Raw genomic sequence first — 27,725 nt, 5'->3', positions numbered from 1 at the left:
AGAATGACTGTATGTTTATCAAACACTCAGCTTCATTTAGGCATTTAATTAAGCCATTTATTGCTTCAAATGTGTCACCATGAACATTTTAATGTACACTCCACAGCAGTAAGGCCTCAATTTTCACCACCTATAAATTGTGAACCCACATTTGAACTTTTTTTGTGTCATCAATTGTTACACGAGTTTTACAGAACAAAGATTTTGAATCTGTATTTTGTAATAGCAAAAATGTTTACCCTACCCCTTGGTGTAAATGTCTCAAAGAATATTAATAGTTGGCCACATTTTTTTTTTTTTGAGGAGGTAGTTCCATGTTTGGCCCATTTATATATATATATAAGTAATATCTCAGATACTAACAAGTTCCACCAATTACTAAATAAGTGAACAAAATTTTGGTTTGCTTCTTTAGAGAGGCCTCATAAAACAGTCAATGTTTGAGGTTAAATTTTGTCAAAATGTTTTCTAAGTGGTTTGGTAAGCAGTGGAAAGGGGCTGTAGCGGTGGGAAACAGGGATGTTCTTGACTCAGACAAGGAACTTTCTCTTAAAATAAGGCTGTACATAAGGCTTTTTTTCCTTTGACCAATTCCTAGAAAATGAATGAATTTGGAAAAGTCATTACATATAATTAGAAGGTTAAACAATACCACAGAGCATCTCCAGGCAACATGCTAATAAGCTAATTGAATGCTACGTTAAATATTATTTCTTAAAGGTTTATAAAATCTCCATGAAAATACTGAGTGTTATGGAATCATGATACTCATGATATTGTGAAATCGTGAATGCCCACAAATGAACCAACTTTGTTTTATGGGCTTTCCAGCTATAAAATCAGTCTGCAACAGCTCAGAATCGAGGATTCGTGAAGCTAAGAGACCTCTGAAATTCCCCATCTACTCCGTACCCTCTGGGTAGCATTGCGTACATGTTATAGTCTTCTGAATAAGTTCTGAGAGGCTCATAAGTGGTTTTGATTAAAGCAGAAATCTGATGGACCCAGTAAGTTTCAACATAAAAGAAATGATGTAATAAGTATTTCTAAAGTTTTAAGGATTTTTCTACCAACCTGACTTGATAGTATACCTGAAATAAAACCTCCACTATGCAAAATTTATAACTTAAATAGCACCTATAGAATAAAACCTTAGGAGTGCTTTACAGACATACTGCAGCCAACATCACCCTGGTTTAGTAAGGCCCAGAGTGATTCAAAATTTGAATTAACTGTCATACCAGTATGTGGTAGTATGGAAAATAGAACTGAATTTTAAGCTCCAATCCAGGAGTTCTCTTTACTTCAATTGGCTGCACTGCCTCAAGTCAAAACATCTATTACCATTATTTTCATTTTATCTACTGTAATTAAGACTTCTTTCATGTCTCTTAGACTGAAGGAAAAGCCAGAGAGATGTTCTAGAAAAATACATTTGCGTTTCAAATTTACATTAAAAATGTCTTCCCCTTTTCACGTCACGAATTCCAAGCACTGTTAAAGAAATCACAGATTACACAGCATTCTGTGTCCTGGGCCTCTGTCCTTTTTAGATTATGAAAACTGGAAGTTAATTGGAATTAAGAAATTTTCCTTATTAAGTGTGTAAAGTATAAATACAAGTAATTTTTTAAAAACTTTATTTTAACACCTAATACAATTCCAATTTTAAGGATTACTTGCACAAAAAAATAAACACATTTGGTATAAAAATGTATCACTTTAACACCCTTTCCCCTTCAGCCCCTCCCCCTCCCCCCACCCATGAACTGCACTCTATCTGGATGCAGAAACATATAAAGACTAATGGCACAGATTCGTTTTTACCTACAGGAGTTTCTGTTTATGTACCCAGGTACTCTAGAGGACACCAGCCCACTTTATCACATGAACCATTTCCTTCAGCCTGCTGAATTTAGTTTCACAAAGAAACAAAGCTTATTATAAAGGCATTTGAAAAACCATTATCTTAAATTCTTTTTAGAAGCACTGACTTTTTTTTTTTTTTTTTGCAACCATTTATATACAGTGTTACATAACAGCTCTGGAGTACAGTACATGCAGCAGATCATACCTGTTGAATATAAAATACTTTTCTTAAAATCTTCATCGTTGGAATTCTCTGAAGTCTAAATTATAGAATGCCCATTACTTTGAGAAAATGGTTGAGGAGTACAAATGTCTGCATATGTTGGCCACTGAAATAATCCAAGGCTAACTGGAATAATATTCGTAGCACACCAGGAGTGCATAAATAATTTACTTACATTATTAAAATACAACCCATAAAATTCAAGTTCAAGATCTTACAGGATTGTCTATGTAAATCCTTGAAGTGGTTGCCTGGAAATGCATTGTGTCTTCTTTCTCTTTTCTTCTTTTTTCAAGTCCTATATAAAATGTTTAGTTGAAGTTTTTTCTTCGTCAAATGAAACGACCACCTTTATTTGTGCCGACTGCCTCTTCTCTTCATTGCAGCAGTGCACTGTGGACAGTACCATTTTCCTTTTGGTGCTTCTGTCAACCCAACACATCCATAATGGAACCATTCTATTGGGCACTGGAAAGCAAAATGGCAGAGAAATAGTTTTTAACACCTCCCAAGATTACAGAGTATAATATGCCCACTAGACTGAATATTAATAATAAGATTCATAGAAACAGAATTTTTAGATCTAGAAGCTGATTTATAGATCACTGAATCCAACTACAGGTTTCAGAGATAAGGAAATGGATGCACAGAGAAAGTATGCATCTCTGTTAACTTGGAGGTTCATGTCATCTATTTCCATGATTCCAAGCAATGAGCAAAAAGTCACTAATTCTCGTTAAGCTGGAGAGTAAGTTGATACCAACTTTCAAGGAAAAGAAGTGAGATAGGTCTCTCACAAAGAAGGTTAAATACATTTTACAGATTTTATTTAATATTCCACCTTATTTACTCCCTTGTAAAGTAGAATAAGCCAGTTGCAATGAAAAACATAAAGGGATGACCTGGATTTCCTCTCTGCGTAGATCTAGTCCTAGATATGCAGAGAAAAGGGATCCTACTCTGTAACATATTAAGCAGTTCTACACTTCCACAGAAAATCTTAGCACTCAGAAGAGCACAAGTGGGAATGAGAGGGATCAGAGAGTATGATGGGATATTCACAGAAATGCATCATTTTCATGAACTGCCTCAGGAGGCTACAATGGTGTTCTTGGAACGGTGGGGCAGTACTGTTATACAAAAATCACAAACAACCCACAAGCGATTCTAAAGGGGGAAGTGGAAGGACAGTCTTTCTCTACCTATGTGAACATGTTGTTGAGACCCTGCCAGGTTAGGAGAGCACAAACTTTAATGTACCAAGCCAACTCTGCTCAGTCTTCAGATTATTTTAAAAAATTTTAAACTGCTATTATTAACCTTAGGATTCTGACATTATGGATTCTTACTTCTTTAGAATTCAGTGTTGTTAGTCCTCTGTAGGAAAAGGGGGCTGGAAGTTTGAGAAAGTGAGGAGGGAGTGAAATTACTAGAAAAAAATATTCTCAGCATCCAATAAAAATATATCTCTAACCAAAATTAAGCTTCCTAAAAAAAAAAGGGAATTTTTTTCTTTCAAATCTCCTTTACTTTCCATGTCAGAAGTGGCTCTTACCAGCTGACAGCTGCAGAGCACAATAGGAAACACTACATTGATAGGAGGAAAATAACCTCACATCATACCCCCCACTCCCGCTAGCGGCAGGCTTCCTGACAGAATGCACTGTTTTAAAACACCAATTTTTCATCGTGATACGTGAATCGGATTCTAGTAAACACAGTATTATTTAGCAAAGAAAGTAGAGGATGTTTCTAATTTTCCTACAACAAAATTTTGAGATTTATAATCTGCACATGAAACCATAAAACTAGCTTTAAAAGAGTTAAATTGGGAACACGTGAAGGGACATGACCCTATTTTGGAGAGAAATATTCTAGCATTAATATAATGTAATTAACATAACTGCAGACCTGTTTTCTTAGACTGAGAGACACCGTAAATAAGAAAAATGTTCAAGTGGTAATAATCTGTGATTTTATTTCATTTCTAAATAGAAAATTTTAATACTTACATCTTGGTTATCACAGCCCACCATCTCGCCATAGGATACCTAGTTAAAATAAAAGTAAATATTTTTTATTATGACTATACGATAAGCATCTAAATCCAACTTGTTGATGATACTGTTAGAAAACAGAGGGGAATACACAACTGCATTAAGAAACAGGCTATATAGTTTTTTAATAAAAAAGATTTTATAAAGATTCATAGCTTTTTACTAAAAGATATTTTTGGGCAGGGGCACAGAGGGAAATACACAGAAATTATGTGCTCTTTGAAAATCTGAAGGAACCTTGACAAATTAACTTTGTGGGTGGTTTCTTTCGTAAAGACTTTAAGTTTCTTTTTTGGTTACTTACTTAAGGTTTTTACTTTTTCTTGGGTCATCTATATTTTTGCAGTCAACAGTTGAAACTTCTAAACTTATTAGCAATTACTATCTGCCCTTCCTCATTTTTCTTTTTGCTGATCACCAGTATTTTATAATATAACTTCCTAATTCTTGAATTAATTTAAGTTCTCAATGGACTGAGAAATGTTTCGGACAGGGTTATAACTAGATGGCATACCATATGATTCTCTGCATGAGTGAGAATATCTGTATATGGTTCTATACACACGAACACTTCTCTGGTTAACAACTTTTGGGGGGGCACTCAGATTTTTCCCTCTAAGCTCTATAGATATATTTCATCAACAAGTTTTTAGTGTTACAGATGGGAAATCTACGGTGGATCTTTGTTTTTTTGTAGGTAATCTATTTTTACTGCCAGGATCTTTACAGTATTTTCTTAATAACCAATATTAAAAAATGTATGTCAGGTGACAGTAGAAAACCTAACGCACTCTTACATGGCAAATTCTCAAAAATTAGATTGCCAACTTACACCGTTAAACACAATAAATTGCAGATGGATTATGGATTTTTTTTTTTGCAGATGGATTAAAGATTTAAACATGAAGAAACTGAAGTATACCAAGAGCTAGATAAGCCATTTGTAAATGAGAAAAAATGCAAGACGCATTTATATGGGGAAAAAGCAAGGAGGTTGATAGCATATCACCCACAGCTGACTTCATAAAGAAAAAGACTGACAGTCATTACTCCATAAAACTGGAATTTCAGAATTAAAAACAGAAAAAAAAAACCCTACACCAAGCAAAGTATTTATAATGTACATGACAAAAATGATAGAAAAATCAGCCAACACCAATGAATCAATTCATAAAAAAAGAAATAAAAATAGCCAAAAAAGGGTCCAATTTTACTACTAACGTAAATTGAAATGATTGTGTGATATAAAACTATCAAACTGGTATATGGCTTTCAAGACAAAATAGTATCCAGTGTTGGACAGGGTTTAGGAAACAGGCATGGTCATCGGGTTTTGGAATGAACTTCAGAAGGTAATTTTGGTAGTCTGCAACAAATATTTTAACTTGATTTTATTTCAAAAGATTATCTTAGAAATTAGATGTATAAAATGGGTTACATAAAAAAAATGCCTACCATAATGTTATCTGTAATCTCAAAAAATTTAATACCACTAAAAAAACTTATAGCTAAATATTGGTTTAAAAAGTTACAGTATAACTCATAACTCTGAGAAAATTTTAAAAAATTACTTCAAGAAAAACGACGTTTGGTACACAGGACTTTGTGAAAAATTGTTACATAAAGAATATACTGTGATCCAACTGGTCAAACTCACACACATACATACACACAAACACACACATGGGCATCCGTGTGTACATACGTGTAAGAGACTAAATGTGCCTCTCCCCCAAATTTCTGTGTTGCAGCCCTACCCCCCACTGTGACTATATTTGGAGACAGGGTCTGTGAGATGATAAAGGTTAAATGAGGCCCTGTGGGTGGAATCTTAATCCAGCAAGGTTGGTGCCTTTATAAGAAGAGACACCAGAGCTCTCTTCACCATGTGAGGATACAGCATGAAAGGGGCCCTCTGCCAGCAAGGAAAAGAGTCCTCACCAGGAATGGAATCAGTCAGCACTTTCATATTGGACTACCTAGCTCCAGAACTGTGAGAAAATAGAGTTCCGCTGTTTAAACCACCCAGTCTGTGGTATTTTGTCATGGAAGCCTAAGCAGGGTAAGACAACATGCCTGTGGGGGATACAGTGGTGATAAATCAAAACGTCTAATTACAGGGCTGAGATTATGGGTGACTTACACATTCCTTTATACTCTTTGTATTTACAGCAAATGTGATTTTATAAGAAGCAGAAGAAAATTACAAAAGAAATCAAAAGTATTTTCACTGGAGAAAAAAGAGCGCTTAAAAACATGAAATCACTGTTTTCTATTTTACTCAGACTATACTTTTATAGACATATCAGATTTTTACCTGATTGCAAATGCAATATCGTGGTTCATTCGGGTCATAAGTCCAATCAACCTGACTGTTTGAATCAGACTCTGGTACTACTGTTGTTTGTTGAGAGATTTCTTGTGCGACGGTTGATGAAGAAGAACATGACGACAAGGAAGAGGAGGAGGAGGAAGACGATGACTGCTGACTTGAAGATTTGTTGTTGTTTCTGAAAAAACAGTATCAGTTTTATTCGCTCAGCATCCAGAAGAAGTTACGGGAGAATAACTCCCAAATGAGTGGGATGAAATGAAATTACTTTAAACATGTAAATTAACGTTTAACATGAAGTTAAACTAACCTGACACAGATTTAAGAGCACAATTGTTGACAGCAATAAAGAGCAGCAATTTTCATAACAGTTTATTTTTGTTTAAGATTTTTTGTTTGTTTTCTGGAGAATAAAGATATTCAAAAAAATTCTTTCAAACTATGTTTTTACGATAATTTTTTACTCTGTTGCTACTTAACATTGACATAAATTACAGGTAATAGTTTTAAGAATTAGTATTGGTTATGGCTACCTTGCAGACAGTCTTTGTATTTTTAAGCAAACTGAATACTCTTCATCAAAATCTAAAATACAAATACACAATAGCAGTTGATGAAAATGATCGTGACCATCAAACGACATGTGACTACTTACCTGTGTAAGATAGGAAACAGTGTTAAAATTCACAAGTAATGTACCAATATTTATATGCTAATTAAATTTTTAAAATAGGGAAATTTATTATCAGTAGTTATAATAAATTCGGGTTATTAAGAGGAATTACTTTTTAAGATATCTAGCACTTTTATGGTAATTCTACATTGATCATTTCTTTAGAGATTTACTCATAGGAAATACAACACATTTAAAAATAAATTATGACGCAATTATTAGGTAATCTATTCTGGCCTACCATTTGAACTTTCATTACGTCTGAATATCTAGCAAATGCAGATACCTGGGATAGATGGTGCCAGACACTAGTAAGTTTTCATATTTAAGATTCAGACAATCATCCTAAAAGTCTCATATACAAAATCTAGGGATATTTTCATAGTTTCAAGTTTGTGGGCGTAAGACCAAGAATTAAGACACTCTGCTTTGAATAAAAATGAAGAATTTCATTTAAATAAATTCCCAGGATAAAATTTGTATTTTATGCATTAATTTACATTGAAACACATGACAAAATAAGGGGTTATAAAGGAAAACAGTTCCATAAAATAGCTCAACCTAATAAACAAAAGAAGTCATTTATACCCAATTTAAGACTCTAGAAAGATTAAATACGTTTAACACCTTTTAAAGACTTTACTCCTCCAACGTATAGCGGTGTGAATGAAAATGTCATGTCTTCCTGCCTCCCCAAAGTTCATCCTGATCCATTCATTATACGCTACCTTTGTTTCATATATCCAAGCGTAGCTGGGTGCCAAGTAGACTGCACACTTAGTAAAGGTACAGGGCTACTGTAACAGTGCAACTTACTTGCTCTTTCTCCCACTCCGTGAGTCAGCTGCTGATGAACTGGCATTCTGTGTTAATGTAGTCATGAGTGCTGAAGATGATGAATAGCCAGCTGTTTCTCTGGGCATTGAAAATTCTTTTCCCAGCTGAAAGTCATTATTCTTAAACGCTTCATAACTGGCTTTTAGACTTGATGTTCTTCGTCCCTCTTTCATCTGAAACAGACATTCACTGATAATATTAATATGCATATATATGCAGCTTTTCTTTTTCAGTCCTACTAGTTACAGTATTATGTTGGTTTATCCAATATTATTTTGTTTAAACCATTATTTTCATCACTGTAGTTTAAGCTATCTTATGTGAAGATTTGAAATCCGTTTTTACACAGTTAGAAGGGAGCTACAGACTTGGTAACTTAATCTGGAATATAAACCGTACAGCAGTGAACAAACGTAGGGCGGTGCAAGCTGTGAGGCTGTGGAGGAAACCCTGGCACTGGGGGAGAGTGACGTACTGTCCTCGCAGGTGCTGTGGCTCACTGTCAAGAACACACACGTCATGAGCCATCGCTGTGTGAAGGGATCTGCAGGAGTTTGCACGATTATCAATCAGGTAAATTAATGCACATAAGTTTCATCAAATAAAATGTCAGGTATCATAAAACCATGATTTATAAAAATGAAACTATACAATGTAACAAAACTCTTTCTGTTCACATCTAGTTGTTTCTATTAGAGTTTGCCAATGATTCAGACAAAATGTACCTATTTCCAAACCTTTTCCTTTTTACCTGAGCTGTGGCTTGAACTGCTTGAGCTGCGGCCATGGTAATTGCCCCTGCACCAGTTCCTGAAGATAGCGAGCCGATATTATAGGATGCCAGAGGTTGGGAGGAATTCACATTGTAAGCATTGTTGGAAGAGGCTGTAGAATTATTATTTCGACACCCTATGTAGAATTAAAGAAGAAATAAAAATGGTTGGGGAGAACATAATGTTAGTGAGCTTAAAATACATTATTTCCCAGTACAGATATAATCATTAAATTTAACATTTTCACATCACTATAAAATTTTCATGTCCCACTTTTCCTTTTTCTTCTTTCCCCATATGTGGACGTTAAAAAATCTGTATGATTCGTTAATGCTGAATGAATGTTTCATTTCCCCTCACTTTAACACAAACAAAAAGCAAACATTCATATTTAAGATAATGAACTTACCTAGTGTATTTTCCTTAGAGGCATCTGAAGTAAGTGTAGATAGAAGAGCTTCAGATTTAAACTTCTTTTCAGGAATATGATCTGTTGTTGTATGGTGAGAAGTCGGATTATATTTCCTTTCTGAATATAAAAGGAATTTATGTGTTTTTAAATGTTAGAGACTATGGACAAGACATAGTACTTTCATTCAGTTATAAACAAGTACAGTTATGTTCTGAGTTCCTCATGGAATACAGAACAATATGTTTCCTTGGAGGTCAGGACAAGCAGAACTCTCTGTGTCACCTGTTTTGTTAAGAGTAGCTTCCCACACATTAAAAAAAAACTTCAGTAGCAAAGTACTACAGATAGCCCACGATGCACCATGATTTCACATTTAACATGAGGGGAATTTTGTTCTCAAAACATTATCTACAACTTTGAAGAGTTTTCAATCAACCCTTCTTTCATATCAAATTGATCTGTTGCAAAATATACTGATACAGTCTTCTAACCAGCTAACATCCAACCAACCATCCATTTACTCACTAACCCACCAACCATTTGAGGCCTTCTTATATGCCAAACAGGCTAAGCACTGGAGAAGCAAGGATGATGAAAAAAAAAAAAAAAAAACAAACCAAAGAGCCCAAAGTATTTTATCATTTGGCTTGAGTTACAACACTCTCTAGAGAGAATCAGGTATCTGTATGCAGGAGTATATGCTGCTATCAATACCATACATTTGTCCTCAATGTATTCCAGGAAAAGCAAACGCTCTACTCCCAAATCAAATACACTTTTCCCAAATGATGAAGGTAAGTCTACTAGGAACTGTAAGGAAAAAGGAGAGCTCACAAAATAAAAGGAAGGGAAGGATTTTTTTTTTTCTCAGTTGGTTGTATGGAGCTAATTAAAAAGCATACACGGGTGATATAATGAGTTTTTAACTGTACTGAAAATTTTAGCCGCCCTAAACGAAACTTACTTTCCACTGGAGTATGTGAATGAGCATGATGATTGTTCACTGGCTGTGAAGGAGTATCTAATTCCAAAGATCCTAAAAAAGAAAGGCACAGAGATACAGCTCCATTCAATGTCAAGCAGAACTTGCCAGGTTGATCAACTACAGGCACTCTGTACCCTCACTTAGCAGAGGACTGGCAAGCCCTGATGCATATGCCTATATCATTTTAGTCAAACATGTTAGAAAATCACCACTGCCGATTTCACTCTAAGCCAATTTCATCCTCTCTCTAAATAATATGTAATCCACTTCTTACTATTCACCTTAAGCACAAAACAGCTCAAGGCATGTTAATGTCTAATTGGTGAATTCAGGACAGCAGGTACCACATAAGTGGATGAATGGATGTTATAACTTCATTACTGATAAGATCTTGAAAAACTCAAACTAGTTATACTGGGTTGAAGACCTTTCTGTGAGAGATCCTAAAGTATTAGGTGATGGGACATCACTATATGAAAGAAAATTCTTTGACCGTTAAAATAACATATAATAGGAAAGACTTCCTAAAAGAAGTTAGGCACAGAATCTCTACCGCCAAGCATTAAAATACATTTAAAGAAATTTTCTGGGTTTATCTTGATCCCTTGAGATGAAATTATGGCAGGGCACAGGGTGGAGCAGATTTTATAACTTGATTGCATTTAGTTTTGTGTGTCTGTGTCCTTACAGAGGATGCTTCATTAACCTTCCTGCAGTACTGAATAGGCATGAATTATTGTTATTCATAGCTACTATTAGCATTTCAAAAAAAAATTAGAGCGGCTATAGAACATTTTATTTTGTCTCAAAATACTTATTATTCTCAGGGCTTCCTTGGAATAAAAGTATTACAAATAAATCAGATGATCATTTGACGGGATAGATTTACTTTTGAATACAAAAACGCAACTATGGATACCAGGATGGATTCATGAGTAGGCTGTTCTCCTCTTCTAGGCAGTGTGTATATATACACATAATCTAACACTGCAAAGAAATTTTTCATCAGCGTGTAGAAACAAGTACATGTTCTTGCTGATGAAATGCATCAAAAAGAAAAGGAATAAAGGTAAATTATAGCAGAACAAGTGGAACCTTGCAAAGAAATATTAAAATGGCTCCTTACTGATAAGAAAGTTTACTTCTTTGAGAAAAAGAGGAAATGTTTTGGAACCAACTAAAATCTTTCTTACTAACACAGTTGAGGAAACGCCTTAAGGCACTTCTTGGGAAGAAAAAATAACAGCCTTCCTCAAAGGTGAAGTGTATCCAGCAGGCAGGGCTAAGTCAATACATTTAATGACAGATGGTTAACTTGTTTCTAGATGGTTGTATTTCTTTAAATCGTTGTTCTCAACACTCATCTTACTAACATATATGCGTATTAAAAAATGGAATGAGCTAATATGTGATTTTAATAAAGAGAGAGTATATGGTATCCTGTATCACCTCTCTCAGTAGCCATAACCCAAACAGTTCTAGCGGCTAGAGTCCACGCTGTCCGACCCGGTTGCCACCATCCACAGAAGCGCAGGATCTGAGAAGTCTCCATGGGACAAGTGTCTCCTCTGTGATTTGCACATGGACTGTCCAACATTGATGGAAAACTGTAAATTTTACTTACGCCTCTCTAATATTTCTGTAATTCCAGCATTATCAGCTTCCAGCTCCATTTTAAACTTAGCCAGTTCCTGATCCAGCTTTCTCAAGTGTCGATCTACCTGTTTCAAAGAAGATCAAAGATAACCACCAAAATTTGGGACACTATTAAAGTGTCAGTTTAATGAGGAAAACTAATTATTTCTTTTAGTGCTTAGTATTCTTGAGCAAGTCAATTAACCTACATCTCAGTATTTTAATCTATAAAATGAGGGTGCTAGATGAAATAATCTCTCAAGTCTCCCTTAATAAATTTGAAGTTTTATGAAACCAGAATCACAATTTGCCGGAAAACATTCAGAAGAAGTGAAACTAAACAAAACTGATACTTGGGACTTGCAGGGGGAGGAAGTACAGGAGGGTTGGTAACTTTTTATAGTATACCCTGGGATTACTTTCAACCTAATCTCCTACTTATAATAAGGCCATCCACCACACTGCCAAACTATAATAACTGTTATTTAGAATGAAGAATGAAAAGATCCTTAGTCTATAAACAAAGAGGCTACTATATTCTATACATACATTTCTCTAAGGCAGAAAAGTAAACCATTATACTTGTAAACATTTATGTAACGGGTTGAAACAAAAGGGGTTTTTAGCCAGAAAACTCTATTCCCCAGACAGCCTGGTAGTGTTGCTAACACTACTGCCCTTGGGAAGGTGGCAAATTTTATTTTCTCATTCAACTAGAGATCTTTTGACTGATTTCAGAAAATTATGATACTTCAAACTAGCCACAAGTCTTAATTTTTTAAGGTTAACATTAAATATTTTCAATACTTTTTCAAATTTACCACTTTGAAGTGAAACAAAGAAAATATAAAATTTTTGAAAGATATTGTTATATTATTGACAACATCTTTTTTCAAACTCTAGATTCCCAACGGATCATTGTTAAATAAAATAATGTGTACCTAAATTGAAGGAGACAGGGAGAAAAGTAGCAAAAGACAATCTGTGTGTGTTAGATGCCATGTAATGTGCTTGGTGCGTTAGAGGCCCTTCTATCTTTTCTAGCCCTTGCTCTAATCTTTTGACATAGGTTATTACTGTCTCCATTTCATAAGTGAAGAAACTAAGGCTCAGAAGGGTTAAATAACATGCCCAAAAGCAGTAGCTAATGCATTATGGAAAAGGGATTTAACTCTGATCTATTTGTAATAAATTGCTCTTCACCATTTATACCTAACATTGCCCTCTGAACTTCTGCATGCAGCAGCCAACTGTTTTTTAACTCAGAATAATATAATTCAAATTGAAAAATAAGAATATTTTCTTGTTATTTATATTTTGTATATTAACAGCACCCAGTGGAGTATTTATTGGTTAGTGACTTTTCAATAATTTAAAACCCAATTTTCCGTCCATCTTCACACACAAGTTATTTTTCAGAACTTGGCAGAATCTGTAATTACAATATTTAAAATCCTATAGAGGAACGTATTAGGGACAAATGCTCCTATTCAAAGAACATGCAGGTAATTGAGCATCCTTTAAGGGAACCTGCCTTCCAATAATAAAGTGTGAACACAGACCTCAGTTATTCAAGAATATCTCTTACATTGTCAAAATTTAATCTCAAGGGAAGTAAAAAAAATACTCATATTTAAATTCCAAGACCACTTAATGCAATGAAATATTCCACCACCTTTATTACCTACAATATTGGGATTTGTGCTTGGCGTTGGGTTAAATGGAAAATACATGAAAAATGAGAAAGAATCCCTGCTTTCATAGGAATTATAATTTGGCTGACAAGTCAAGACTTATGTGAGCTTTTTAATTAATATATGTTTTAAAATATATATACCCTAGATGTAGCAAATATGCAATAGTTGGAAAAGGATTAGAAGTAGTACATAAAAAAATACATATATAACCTTGGGCTGTGGTAGACACAAAGGAGGTACATGAGTTAGAGGATGAAGAATGTACTGTTTTCAAATAGAGGGAAAGAAAAATTAATAATGAAAGAATGAATAGAGACAGGAAGACAAACAAGATTCTCAGAGAAAAAAGAAAAAGCAAAGCATGGTGTGGCCTGGAACAGTTATATACAGTATAGACAGGCAGAATGTTAGAATCTAGGTCGGGAGGATGGAGTCAGAGTGAGATGAAGACATCACGTACCCTCCCCTAACTCTTCCCACCTCTGCACTAAAGAACTGCTTCAGTGTATTAAAGATGGTACTGATAGGGATTATTACACATGAGCACATGGAAAATAATGATGGAATTTCCAATACTAGCAGGTCAAAAAAAGGAATGGAATCCAAAGATTTAATAATTCTAAAAACAAATATGTAATTAAAATAGACACAGAAAAGCCTAACCCACATTGTGGTAGGTAGCTTTGTAAGATAGCTTCCAATCATTCTTATCTCTTGGTAGGTAAAAAAAAAAAAAAAAAAAAAAAAAAAGATTATGAACTGATGAATATAGAAGCAATTATAAGGCAATGAGAATTGTTTTTCTTAGATCACTGCTACTATACTAAATCAAATTAGAAGTTAGAAAGTTGACCACAGGATTTAACTCAAACTATGAAGCCGCAGAGTACTTCAACAGTATTAAACAGCCATAGCACCACTGAACGTGCCTGAAACCTGTAGAGAGCATCTCCGCTATCCCCATGATTCTGAATGGGTAAAGCACCTCCTCTGGCAGAGTACCATAACGGCCCCACAGGTATCAGGCAAAGCAAGAACCTACATTACCCCACTCTTCCACACACACCTGACCTCATAAGATTGATTTATAGTAGTAGAGAGGGTACTACTCCAATTGAGAGATTTTCCATTAACCACAAATTCCTAACGCAAGGCTGACCACAGAGTCTAATTATTGATTTGTTCCCCACTTAATGTTAACAAATACCAGCCACAAAAGCTTCCTTATTCTACAGACTCAAATCATATCTCAAAACCCCAAATATAACTTCATTAATTTTAAATCAATTCTCTTTTTTCTGACCCCTTCAGAGCCAAAGGAAATTCTGTTGACATTATTTGTTAACATCTTGATGATCACAAAGATAAGTAAGTCACACTTGCCTCCTCTGCATGAAAGAAAAAAATCCTCATATTTTAACATTTTATCATAGAGTTGTAATCCTTTACTTTTTCTCTTTTGACTCCGGGTCTCCTATATTCAAATTTTAAGATGTGCCACCGATGGATCCAAACTGAACTAAATAAACCTCTTCAAAAAGTTTCTACATGATTTATGGCTTCCACTACCATCAAATTCTAAAATTTAAATGTCTCGCTTGCCCTTTCAGAATGAGCACAAGTTATTCTATAAAGTTCTCAGGTGAAATCCATGGCAATGAGAGATAAATTTCTAACTCTGAAAAGATCTGGTAATAGAGAATAAAGAGGGTAAATTGGAGAAGAAAAAGGTACAATGACGGCAAATTATTTCTCTGATAAGTCATGAAAATGATTCTTCACATCTCTGAATTATATTTAAAATAGGTGAAAATCTGATCCATCTTTAGGCTGAATCAAATATTTGGGGCCTTAGCATATAAACCACATCTAATCTTCCTAAAAGACAATAAGGATAGGAGACAAGTCAAAAGGTCAAACTTACATAATATATTTCTTTAATCAGAGTATCAGATAAAGAATTCTCAAAGTTATAGGTAAAATGTATACCTGAAATATAATCATCTCAGGAATAGAACAGGATATAAAAAAGAAGCAAGTTCAAGGGTACTGAGCAGTGTAAGAGACTGCTAAAATCATTCAAGCATTAACTAAAAGCTCAAATTTTATCAGAGTATACATAAATCAACTTTATTAGGTATTGTAATCTAATACAGCCTGATGACAGTGACATCTGGCTGAGAAACACAAATAAGTGTTTAATGACTATGAGTATCAGGATTCTAGAAGGAAATTATTTTAACAGGATAGCTTTTTTGTTGTTGCTCATTTCCCCTAAGACAACTACTGAAATAAATTTCAGTTTGTTCTACTGAACCCCTAAATCCATCAATCTCTTCATTTGTGGACATTTATGCAGTCTGGTTTCTTTCCTTTATAAATGAAGTAATCAGTACAATACTAGTCACAGGTATAAAAAGTGTACTACTGATTTTAAAAGTAAATAAAGTATTTCAATAAATATAATACAATGAAATACCATGCTATGTAAAACACTGAGGGGCAAAATGAAACATAATTATATACTAAATTATTGTACATTAAAATCTGTAAAAATAACATGCTTACTTGAAATTACCATAACAACGCAATGTGTAAGCAAAGGCAAACAGACAGAAGGAGGTACACCTCCTTCCTCTGTGTAAGGTGGCCTCCTACTCCTTTCAGAAGGAAAAAACACACTGCTTCCATTGGCTTAGAAGACCCTGCACGTGGTGCCTCCTGCCTGGCTCCTTCTCAGCACCACCCTTCTCCTTCCTTACTATCCACCAACCACACTGGCCTCTTCCCTACTTCAACCTGCCAAGCACTCTTCCACCTGTGACGTGGCACTTGGTCCATCATCTTCCTGAAATGTTCTTCCTGACGCTCCCTTTCCATGGCTGGCTCTTTCTCATTTTCCCAGTACCTCCTCAAATGTCACCTCCTGAGACTACGCCACTCCTGCTGACTACATTCTTCACAGCCTCCTCTAGTAATTCCTTCTTTATCCCTCTCTCCACAATGTTTATTTCCTTCATAGCACTTATCAAAACCTAAACGAATCTTTTCTTAATAGTTTGCCTATATTCATTGTTTCTCTGTGTCATTACTGCCCACTTAACACCAGTGACTGCTCTTAGCTGGAGCTCTAGAAATATTTGCTGAACAAATGGAAGTTATACTTTCCCACTATGCAGAAGTATATAAGTAGAAGTGCCACTGTCTATTGGATAAATGACCTATGATTAAAAATTACTGTAGTTTTATATTTACACTATGTCCCACCCACTCACTTTTGAAGCATTTAGCTTTCTAAGCTCTCAAATGTTAAATGTTATAGGAATTTAATTCCTCTTTCCTATAGACTTTCACTTGGACATTTACTGTTGATATTTGGGGAATACAACTAATATGAGATGGTAAATCCATTTAGTAACCTCCCTATGAACAAGGCAATAATTCCCTTATGCTCAACTGCAATTATTTGCAAAAGTAAATTTCTTACCCTCCAGCATAAACTGTTCAAACACCACAAGCCACACTGGCAATGTGGCGCAGTGCACAAAGCGCAAGCATTCCGTGGAGGCTGCATGTTGTTTTTTAACATTTTATAATTACTTATTTGTTCTAAGTGATGCTAGTTTTTCCTTTATGATAACAGCATCAGATTAGTAAATAAATTTTCCTCTTAAATACACTTCATTTAAAAATTTACTTAGTTAACTAGATGTACAGATGATATGGATAATCTAAAAACCTTGAAGGTGGGATGCAAATATTAAGGTCTGGGAAACACTGGATCAGAGACCTCGAAAGTCTTCGTCATTCTGTTTACTGCTCAACTAATCTACTCGGCCAGGCTCTGAGGGTACAGAATGATTACAAACCTCACATACCTTCAAGGGCCCTGGTTAGGAGATCTAATATTTTTTATTTTATGAAAATGATACTGTCATTACTTTGTACAGTAAAGTCTAATAGTGTTTACCAAATGTTTTCATAATTCAAAAGGAATCTCTTTAAAAGCAAAGGAGCTGAAAATAGCCAAAAAATATTGTGTAATTATAAAGTGAAAAGTATTTAAATGAAAAAGGTATTTAAATAAAACATGTACCTCACAATAAGTCTTGATATTTTAAACAATGCTCCTTTTGCTGAAGGCACACCTATAAAGCCTATTTTAGAACTTCCAAACTGAGCTTACGTATCAAAGAAAGAAATCTAAACTGAAGAAACTAAAAAAAAATGGAGAACAATTTAAAGAGAGGGATACCAAAAAGATCTGAGCAAAGACATAGACTATAAGATTGTTTGGTCTCCTAAAGTCGTTCTATAAAGGAAACTAAACTCATTTGAATTACATTACTTCCACTTCTCTCGGTTTAAAGTCATCCCTTAAAAAGAAGGGGCTATTTGCACTGTAGCCTACCCTTGTTTGTCCATCAAAACTAAGTCAATCTTAGCATACTAAAATGTGACTCTATTATTTTTTGAGAAAATGTCACTCAACTACAATATCTCAGGCAAAGAATGACACCACTAAACTCTATCCCTAACACTCATAACTTGGGAGTCATGTTAGTGCCTTTTCTTTTCTACTAACCTGTTTAGGCGAACAAATATTTACTGAGAAATAACTACTGTGGAGTCTGAAGACACTAAAATTAAAAAAACAAAACATAGTTCTTAACATTCATAGTAGGGGAGACAAACATACAAGCCAAAAGTAAATAATTACCATTTAATTCAAATAATAATACAATCATGGGAATGATGATTTGGAAGCTGATATGATTCTGTTGAGGGGTAGGGTAAGGAACAAAGTGCCAAGTACCTGCTCAACAGCCCCCTTCCTCACTGGCAGAACCCCACATACCTGGGGTGGCAACGTGCCCTGTTAAGCAACATTTCGAGAAGCAGCTATAGGAGATAGAAGCAGAAGTCAGTAGTAAGACTCCCAGAAAGGCTTTTTTAAAGGAGCTGACTGAACTGCAAAATACGCCCTTTTGAGTAATCCCCTATTGCAAGTCTTCTTCTACCTGTCCAGAAAAGAGGAGGAACGCATTAGAAGCAGCTCGGGACACTGATGATGTCGGGGTTGCCACCAAAGCCCTGATTTGCCTCCTCCAACAGATATTTTATATGAGAGGGAAATAAGCCTTTTGTTTAAATCATTCTGTGTGACTTTTCTAAGTGATCAAATCTCTTCTCCTAGATATAAATGACATAAATATCAAGATTATTAAGGTGATTTTGTAAAGACACTGCATGTGCAGGATTATGAAAAGATGGAGAAAGTTTCCCAAGCAAAGACAGAAGGAAAAGCATGCCAGTCAATTTTTTTTAAAACTTCTTGAACTGTGGCAGGCTGCAGAAGTGAAGAGGAAGGGGTAATGAGAGATATTTAGAAGATAAAATGAACAAGATATATTGATTAAATAATGTGGGGAAGCTAAGGACAAGGAGATGAGGATGACTTTCAGTATTTCAATGTGAATGACTGGAAGATCGGCAGCTCTTCTGAGAGAAGGAAAAGAAAAGACTAGGAGTTAAATGTTAATACGCTGAGTTCCAGGGCCTGGGAATTCTCAGTTAAGATGAATAGGCTCAGAAGAGAAGCCTGAGCTTGAGGAATCATTAATGTATAGTTACTAAAACTAAGAGAACACTTGGAAAATTAATGGAGGAATGTTTCTCAGCTTGGGCTGTGTGTGGGGCATTTGACAGAACAGTTCTTCACCATGTGGCATTTGGTCTTCCTGGACTCTGGAGTTGGGTAGAAGAAGGGAAGAAAGTTACCACTGTGTGAGAATCACCTGAATACAGTAAGAAACAATGCAGGTCAAAGACAGAGCCCTGAGAACAGCAACCATTATGAGTAATAGCCACAGAGACTGCGGAAGGTCACAAAGATGGGAGGACGATATAGACGATTAAGTCTCAAAAAAGAATGGATTTTTATATTAAGGATGTCATGATCGCCTGAAATAGCAATTTAACATGGAGTGCTACAATAGGAAGGGAAGGAGGGAGAGGAAAAGAAGAGCCACAAAAAGAAAAGGGAGAGGGAGAAGAAGGAAGGAAGGGGAGAAGAAGGAAGGAGGAAGAGTAAAGTAAAGACACAAGGCCGTCCTGGAAATACTGGGGGAATGGGGAAGAAACCAGGCGTCACTTGGCAGAGCTAAAAGGGAAGCAGGGGCTCCACCAAAGTGGAAAATTCCAGTTAGACAAATAAGATGGAGAGAATCTTTAAGGAAGAAGTGAGCGTCCACTATGTGGTGCTCTCACAAGCTAATATCATTTTATAGACGTGTGCAAGCCCTCCTGTAAGGCACAAATTAATACTGCTATTTTACAGATAAGGAAACTAAGATTTTGGGATGAAGTAACTTATCCAAAGTCCTGCTGTCAGTGAAGCAGCTGAACTCATGTCTGTACAGATCCATTACGGGCACTTACTCTTTATTACATTTCGTTCATTACATCACCTTCTACTATCTCATTCCCTATCCTAAAAAAATCTATCCCCTCAAAGAATTTACTAAGCTTTATTTCCACCCTATGCTTATCCGTTATCTGAGTGAACTGCTATCCCCTCAATACGACACTTAATCCAGGCCCCAGAGCTTCTGAATAAATTCTGTTCAAAACTCATCTTGTATCCTCTAAGAAATTAACAATACTCTACATGAGTTAGTTCAGTCTGTTACCAGACACTTAATATTTACTGCATTAATCTTTATTTATTACATGTTTCCATACAGGCTCTTCACTTTAGTTTGTGGGCATGTCTTCCCACACCCTGAGAACAGAAGCCATCTATAGTATTTACATTTTGTTCCTCCATTACACGCAGATAGAACGCCATTACACGAAGCACAAGAGTGAATAAAACAGTGTGGTTCGTAAATAATGGATAGATACACACCAAAAACCCACACATATTTAAAAAGAACATATTTATATTATACATACTTTTCTTTTTTTTTAAAGATTTTATTTATTTATTTGACAGAGATAGAGACAGCAAGAGAGGGAACACAAGCAGGGGGAGTGGGAGAGGAAGAAGGAGGCTCATAGCAGAGGAGCCTGATGTGGGGCTCGATCCTATAACGCCGGGATCACGCCCTGAGCTGAAGGCAGACGCTTAACCGCTGTGCCACCCAGGCACCCCTATACATACTTTTCTAAATGTATGAAATACACTGAAATTTTTTAAACATATAAAAAGTAGTAAAATAACAAAATATTAACAAAGAGCACAGCCAAAGAGCATGTAGTCTCTAAATAAAGACTGACACACAGAATCACTAAATATGAGGAGCAATGTTATGAAACAAATTCCTCTTGGATTCAAATATAAATGTCTTTTTGTGTGTTTATAGACATACTTCAAGACAAAAACAATTAAGAACTTTTTTTTTCCAATTCCATAGTAAATCAAGCTATAATCCATTCTGCCTTTCCTACAGCATCATATCTTAATGAAATTGTTTTCAGAATAACTGCATGGACAAAAGAACCTAGGTTATTACAGCCATTAAAAACTTCCACTATATGAGAATGAAACATTTTCTATGGCTTCACATGACAAATGTTTTCTAGTTTCCTATAAGCATTTACAATGTACACCGTATGTGGTATGTACCTTTTATCCTGCGTCTTACCAATAACATTTATATTTATATATACTTGATCAGTGACAAGACTGTATCCAGGTAAGATTACAAAAATAAGATATGAAATCTATATGCTAAAGTTGGCCATAAGAGTCCATTTGCTTTTAGCTTTAACTTGCTTTGAGGCAGAACCAGAAATGAGTATTTCCTTTTTTTTTTTTTTATTTTTTTATTTTAAAGATTTTTATTTATTTATTTGACAGAGATAGAGACAGCCAGTGAGAGAGGGAACACAAGCAGGGGGAGTGGGAGAGGAAGAAGCAGGCTCATAGAGGAGGAGCCTGATGTGGGGCTCGATCCTATAACGCCGGGATCACGCCCTGAGCCGAAGGCAGATGCTTAACCGCTATGCCACCCAGGCGCCCCAGAAATGAGTATTTCCTAAAGTATATATTTTAGAAGATGCTTTACATAAAAAAGAGCATTATAATTATACCAGCTTGAGAAATACTGCCTCTGTCTTATAGTGATTTCAATCTTTTGCAAGTGCTGCTACTGCAAAAAAGAACCTTTTTTTAAGGTTTAATCAAGTGTTTCCCATCTTTGCTACCTGAGCCAGTTGCTGAGTGCTATCTACTGACATCACTTAATAGATAGTCGAGTACTATCTCTTAAGACGGACTCAAATGTTTCTCTTCTCCATTTAATCAGGCAACCAAGAAGTCTTGTCAACAAAGTAGTCTTCTGTGTATTTTACCACAGAAACAATCTCAAGATGATTTATCAGGTAAGTAAATATACTACCTTAATATAAGGGTTAGTAAAATAAATTTAAACACCATTTCTTGTTTAAAAAAAAACAAAAAAAATCTAACCTCAGCTAAAATCTTGTAACAATGTAAATTTGGCTCAAACATAAGGTTCTTGACCTGTTGACTAAACTGTGGACTCTAACTCTTCTCCACAAAGAAACCAAAAAATAGACACTGAAACCTCAAATGAAATGGGATCAAGAAAGCAATACTTTAAATTTAGTCTGTTCTTCCTATTAATATTTAAGCCAATAAAACTTAAAACATAATCCATAATGTAAGTACTTATGGCACAGCATGCACATGCATTTTACTTACCAAGTCATATATCTGGTTTGCCAATTGTACCTTCTCATCTGCATCTTCCAAAGCTTTATAGTAATCCTGAATAAAAACATTTTCATTTCAAGAATAAATTAATAATTTAAAAATATGTGTATTCAGCGCATATAACTGCATTTTCACTATCACACCTTGTATTCAATGTCAGTCATCCTACATTAGCAATAAAAACCCAGTTAAGGATAGGATGGGGATGGGGCAGGATTAGAAATTATGTACAATGGCCAAGAATTAAAGGAAGATGTTCAGCATTCCTCAAAAAGATATAAGTAAAATTAAATACCAGTCCAAGTCTAGCCTCTAAACTAGTAAAAGTCACATGAACTAATGAATAGTTCTTTTCCTTTCAAAGAAAATGTTACAATTTATTTAATTTATAAAGAACATCTCCTCTCCCCATTTTTAAAACTTTTTAATCAAAGTGTAACTACTGAAGATTCTGACCTGCATGTCTCTATTTTCCAATTGTTCTGGAACTCTCATTTTAAGTCAGGCATTAATTCATACAATTCAACCTATATTTTAGATTTCTCCTCAGTATAAAGCAAATCATTTAAAAACAAAAACTTGATTCTATCAATTTCCATGGTGAACTAGACTTTTAAGGATATAGCCAAACTGTACTACACCAAAAACTTAATAGGTTAAAGGGATGATGACGGACTTTGGGCTGCAGAGTTGACCCTTGAACACGGTGTCCCCCATGTGGTTGAAAATCCACACATAAGCTTCTGACTAAAAGCTTAACTACTAATAGTCAACTGTTGACCAGAATCCTTTACTGATAACATCAACAGCAGATTAATGCATATTTTGTGTATTATGTTCTGTATTCTTACAATAAAGTAAGCTAGAGAAAAAAAGTTGAGAAAATACATTTATAGTACTGTACCATATCAAAAAAAAAATCAATGTATAAGTGGACTCAACGGTACAAACCCATGTTATTCAAGGGTCACCTGTACAGATGTGATATCTATACTAATACACACCAGGCCTCCAGGTATCTTCCAAGCGAGGACAAATTCTGTGCTTCCCCCCATGTGGCAAAATAAATAACACAATACTCCAAATCTGTAGTTTTCAAATTTCTTTCTCAGTTGATTTTTGAACAATTCTATGAGGGTTGGGGATGAGGGAGCCATAATTACTCAGAGATATTAAAGAGCCTGCCCAATGTCACATAGCTAAATGGCAGTCAGGATCAAACCCAGGTCTTCTATGTAGTTCTTCCAAAGTATCCCAAATACACTAGGTCATACATTTAAAGCAAACCTTGAGAGGAGATCTGATACTCATTCTAACCTGGAAGAGACCTGTAAGTACTATAAAACTAATCAAAACTCAAGGAATTCCGTATTTCTAGGCTCAATTCATATACAAATTTAGAGTTTTAAACTAAAAGACTTTTGAAGGATCCTTTTAACTCTTAAGATTATGTTCTTCTGTGACTCTACCAACTTAGGTACCTAGCAATATATAAAATATGCTTCAAGGTCAGCTAATTTTCACCCCAGTTTGTGAGCAAAACTGGAAGACAATGTTATATCTGTGAAGACAATTCAATATTAATTAGCTGTAATTGGAATAAAATAAATTAAAAGAAAAAATTGACTTTTTTTGATTCTGTAATTTTGTAACAAAAGTCGATAATTATTGAAACAAATTTTAAATTACCAAAATGAGTAAAAATTCCTACACCTGAAGCTCTAAAACACAACAATTATTTAAATTCTAAAGAGCCATTGATAACTTTCTCTCATTTTGATAACCAGAAAACAATTTCATTTTAAAATATCTTTCTCAGAGGACCCCAATATTTACTGATAGATCATCCACAGTGTTGAACATACTTTTTTGATGGATGCCATTTGTTCTTCTCTCCACTCCGGTTTATTTTTCTTTGCATTCATGAAGAATTCACTGACTCTTTGTTCTAGTTGATCCATGGCATCTATGACATAATAAAAACATTTCATATTTAAATGACCAAATTCATACACTAAATGTACATGCTCTGATTTAGGGAAAGAAAAAAACATCTGACAACATAAACTCTTTCACTTGGCCAATAACTTAAATATGTCATGCTTTGATTATGAAAATGCTTTAATTACTCTAGTAAAAAAAAAAAAAGTTACAATTTTCTCTGACAATTTATATTTGTTGTTATTTCAAAATTTTTCCAGTAGTCAAAGTAGTCAACAACATAGATAGGTTTTATACTGTAGTATTTCAATAGTACAGCCTTTGGGTCAAAAGGTAATGGTATTAAATCAGCCGAATAGGCCAAAGCACAATTTCTTATTAAAAGTACCACTAGATAGGGGCACCTGGGTGGCTCAGTCGTTAAGCATCTGCCTTCAGCTCAGGGCGTGATCCCAGGGTCCTGGGATTGAGCCCCACATCCTGCTCCCTGCTCCGCTGGGAGCCTGCTTCTTTCTCTCTCACTCCCCCTGCTTGTGTTCCCTCTCTTGCTGGCTGTCTTCCTCTCTGTCAAATAAATAAATAAAATCTTTAAAAAAAAAAAAGTTACCACTAGATAATCCTCACATTTCTTTTAATAAGAAAGAGTAATAAAAAGATTTTAACCTCTCACTATATGGCATTAAGCACCCCATCATCTCATCATCTCATATCATGACTGAAAGTAGAAGGTACAATCATTTGTTCACTTGATACACTGTATTATTTATTCTAGATAAGTTTTTCCCTAAGTGTGTGCCAAGAGTAGTCATCTCATTCCACATCTGCTAAAAAAGGAAAAGTTAAAAAAAAGAGAGAGAGAGAGATTCTGTTGCTATATAAGTGAAGGAAAACCTTTTGGAGATTTTCAGGGCAATAATATAATAGGTTTTTAAAGATTCCAAGAACTCTTACAGTTAATTTTTTTTTAATTTTCCTTTGTTTAAATAAGCAATTTTTAACTTACAAAGAAGTCTCTTATTAATTGATAGTACCTATTAACTTTAGAAAATTCTAATTATTATAAAATGTAAGTTTATAAAACCTCTCATTTATATAACCTAAGGTCAAATCACAAGAGAATTTAAAATTTGTAATGATAATGAAGAAGTATAAAACAACAGTTACCCTTTATTGAATTTCTACTTTGTATCAGATACTATAAGTTCTAATTTAACTATGTTATTTTATTTATTTATTTATTTATTTAAAAGATTTTTTATTTTATTTATTTGACAGAGACAGCCAGCGAGAGAGGGAACACAAGCAGGGGGAGTGGGAGAGGAAGAAGCAGGCCCACAGCAGAGGATCCCGATGTGGGGCTCGATCCCAGAACGCTGGGATCACGCCCTGAGCCAAAGGCAGACACTTAATGACTACGCCACCCAGGCGCCCCTAAAAATCCTCAGATGATTTTCATTTTATAGGCAATGAAAACCATGGTCAATGTCAAAAAATATGCCAGTAAAATTCTAATATGAACTCAGATCTATCTGACATCAAAACCTGTAGAAAACACTACTTTAGCATTTCAGCCACATTAAAGTTAAAATGAATTTTGTGAGCAAGCTAAAGAAATACACAAATCAGACTTCTACACTACAATCCACTGAAAAAAAGGCTTCCATATCATATCACCTTGTATTAAGCATGGCCACATAAAACTGACAAGAGGCTAAGAAAAGTATATTCAAGAACAATGGATATGGAAGTGGGGGGGGAGTAGGGAGGAAGTCAGAGAAGCAAGGGGGAGAAAGGACAGGTCCTTAGCTACCACAAGGAATGCTGGTTCTCTGATCTCTTTCCATGATACCCCTTTCCTCCCAATCATACCCCAAAACCCAGATCTTCCTCTACCTCCACTTTTCTAAGAAAAAAACCTGGCGGCGTGAGAAACTTTTATGTGTATAGCTTAAACATAGGTGGGATAAAGGGGATCAAGAAACATATTTTCTGGGGATAGACCCCATGAAGGCCAGTCACTACTATCATTTACACAATTTAATTAAGGAGTACCTACATCTAAACAAAGAGAGTAACATCCAGCCATAAGGGTTCACCAAACTGTACATTTTAATTATGTAACATATACTTCACTTCGCACTCTTAATTTTTAATATAGTAGCTCTACGAGATAACTGGAATAGCTATATTACATTCATTTCATAAAAGGGGAAGGTTTGTAAGGTTCTTTCAGAACATGGTGGACATAAATTTGTACTCATTTTAAGTGTAATTTTAAGTGTAATTTCACTCTAAGAATTTACCTTCTTATCTCCAAAGGCACTGATTCCTTACTTTCTTTGAACCATAAACCCTTTTTTATAAACTTCACGGAAAAAATAAACCAAATACTGCTCTATGAAAGAACAAGGTTAATTTTGGGAAAAAGTAACCAGACTACCAAGCTATCAGCGATAGAAGAAAAGTCAAAATTTTTATTACAACAGAGAAGAAGCTTTACAGGAAAATCTATTTCCCTTACTGGTTTTGACTGAAAAAATATCATCCTGTTGACAAGTGAGAATGTATCCTATAATGTGTAACTTTTCAAAATTTGACATTCCAAGTTCACCAGGGTCACTAAAGAACCGAATATAACCTATGCTTCTGTGTTTTCCGCTCTTGAAAATTTTTGAACAGAACGAACTTTAACAAAAGTCTAAATGCTGAAATCTATGTTCCATACATAAGGGCTCAAGTCAAAATCTTCTCAACATTTACACCGATGTGCATTAAGACATATATCTGGCTTCTCACTGAAGGTACAGAAACTTTTATTGCAGAGTCTTCAATTCGAGAAAGGAACACATACAAGTGCCCTAATGTCTCCTTTTCTTGTAAAAGCAAGGAGAAAAGTAGCGTAGAAAGCAAGAGGCAAGAATCGGCACTGCCTTTTCTTTTTTACAACTCCTTATGCACTAGCCAGTGAGCCGGAGGAGAGTCAAATAGCAGAGGCGATGAAGTCCGTGGCAAGTAAGTCTGGCACTGAACACGCGCGGCCAAGACCGGCAAACGCGCCGACTTACTCTGCACCTGCAGGTCCATCTCGCGCATCTCCGTGAAGCGGTCCCGCAGGTCCATTGGAAGCTGCTCAATCACTGTCAAAGGGAGAGTCCGTCAGAGGGGCGGGGGCAACGGCGAAAGTACGCGCTTACGTCACTGCGTGCGTGCGTGCGTCGGGGGGGGTCGAAGGAGCCGGCAGCCCACAGCGAGGCTGCCAGTTACCGTGAGAAAGAAACATCCCCCGCCTCCCCCTCCCTCCTGCCATCCCGCCTGCCCGTCCACTCGCGCTCTTGCCCGCCCGCAGGTCCCACAGACGGCCCTCGCCAGCGCCGCCCACTCACTTTCCAGATAGTCCTCTAGGTACAACATCGCGGCCCTTAGAGCTGGGGGAACGAGGGGGTCCAGGGGTTTATTTGTGTCACTCGCTGTCGCCGGAGTTTTGTCCCTTCCAATATGGCGCCTCCGCCAGCAGCACCCGCTCAGCTTCGGCGGAAAAAAAAAAAAAA

At 35.7% G+C, this 27,725-nt stretch overlaps 1 protein-coding gene across 2 annotated transcripts; it reads right to left on the bottom strand.

The window, feature by feature from the left end:
- Positions 1 to 40: 40 nt before the first annotated feature.
- ING3 (inhibitor of growth family member 3) lies at positions 41 to 27,725 on the bottom strand. 2 transcript variants are annotated; one of them, XM_002922430.4, is made up of 12 exons: positions 27,561 to 27,725; positions 27,243 to 27,314; positions 24,102 to 24,202; positions 22,225 to 22,290; positions 11,786 to 11,882; positions 10,141 to 10,212; positions 9,174 to 9,293; positions 8,743 to 8,900; positions 7,971 to 8,164; positions 6,467 to 6,659; positions 4,105 to 4,143; positions 41 to 2,560 (listed from the first exon to the last, which is right to left on the bottom strand). In XM_002922430.4, the coding sequence occupies exons 1-12, from the start codon at positions 27,586 to 27,588 to the stop codon at positions 2,444 to 2,446; spliced, it is 1,257 nt and encodes a 418-aa protein (XP_002922476.1). In that variant the 5' UTR covers positions 27,589 to 27,725; the 3' UTR covers positions 41 to 2,443. The 2 variants fall into 2 exon arrangements, with proteins under 2 accessions (XP_002922476.1, XP_034527024.1); XM_034671133.1 differs by having other exon boundaries at positions 9,174 to 9,254.

Source organism: Ailuropoda melanoleuca, chromosome 1, assembly GCF_002007445.2.
Source record: "Ailuropoda melanoleuca isolate Jingjing chromosome 1, ASM200744v2, whole genome shotgun sequence".
NCBI classification, from domain to species: Eukaryota; Metazoa; Chordata; class Mammalia; order Carnivora; family Ursidae; genus Ailuropoda; species Ailuropoda melanoleuca.
The sequence above is the reverse complement of the archived record's forward strand: the minus strand, read 5'-3'. Positions and strand labels throughout refer to the sequence as shown.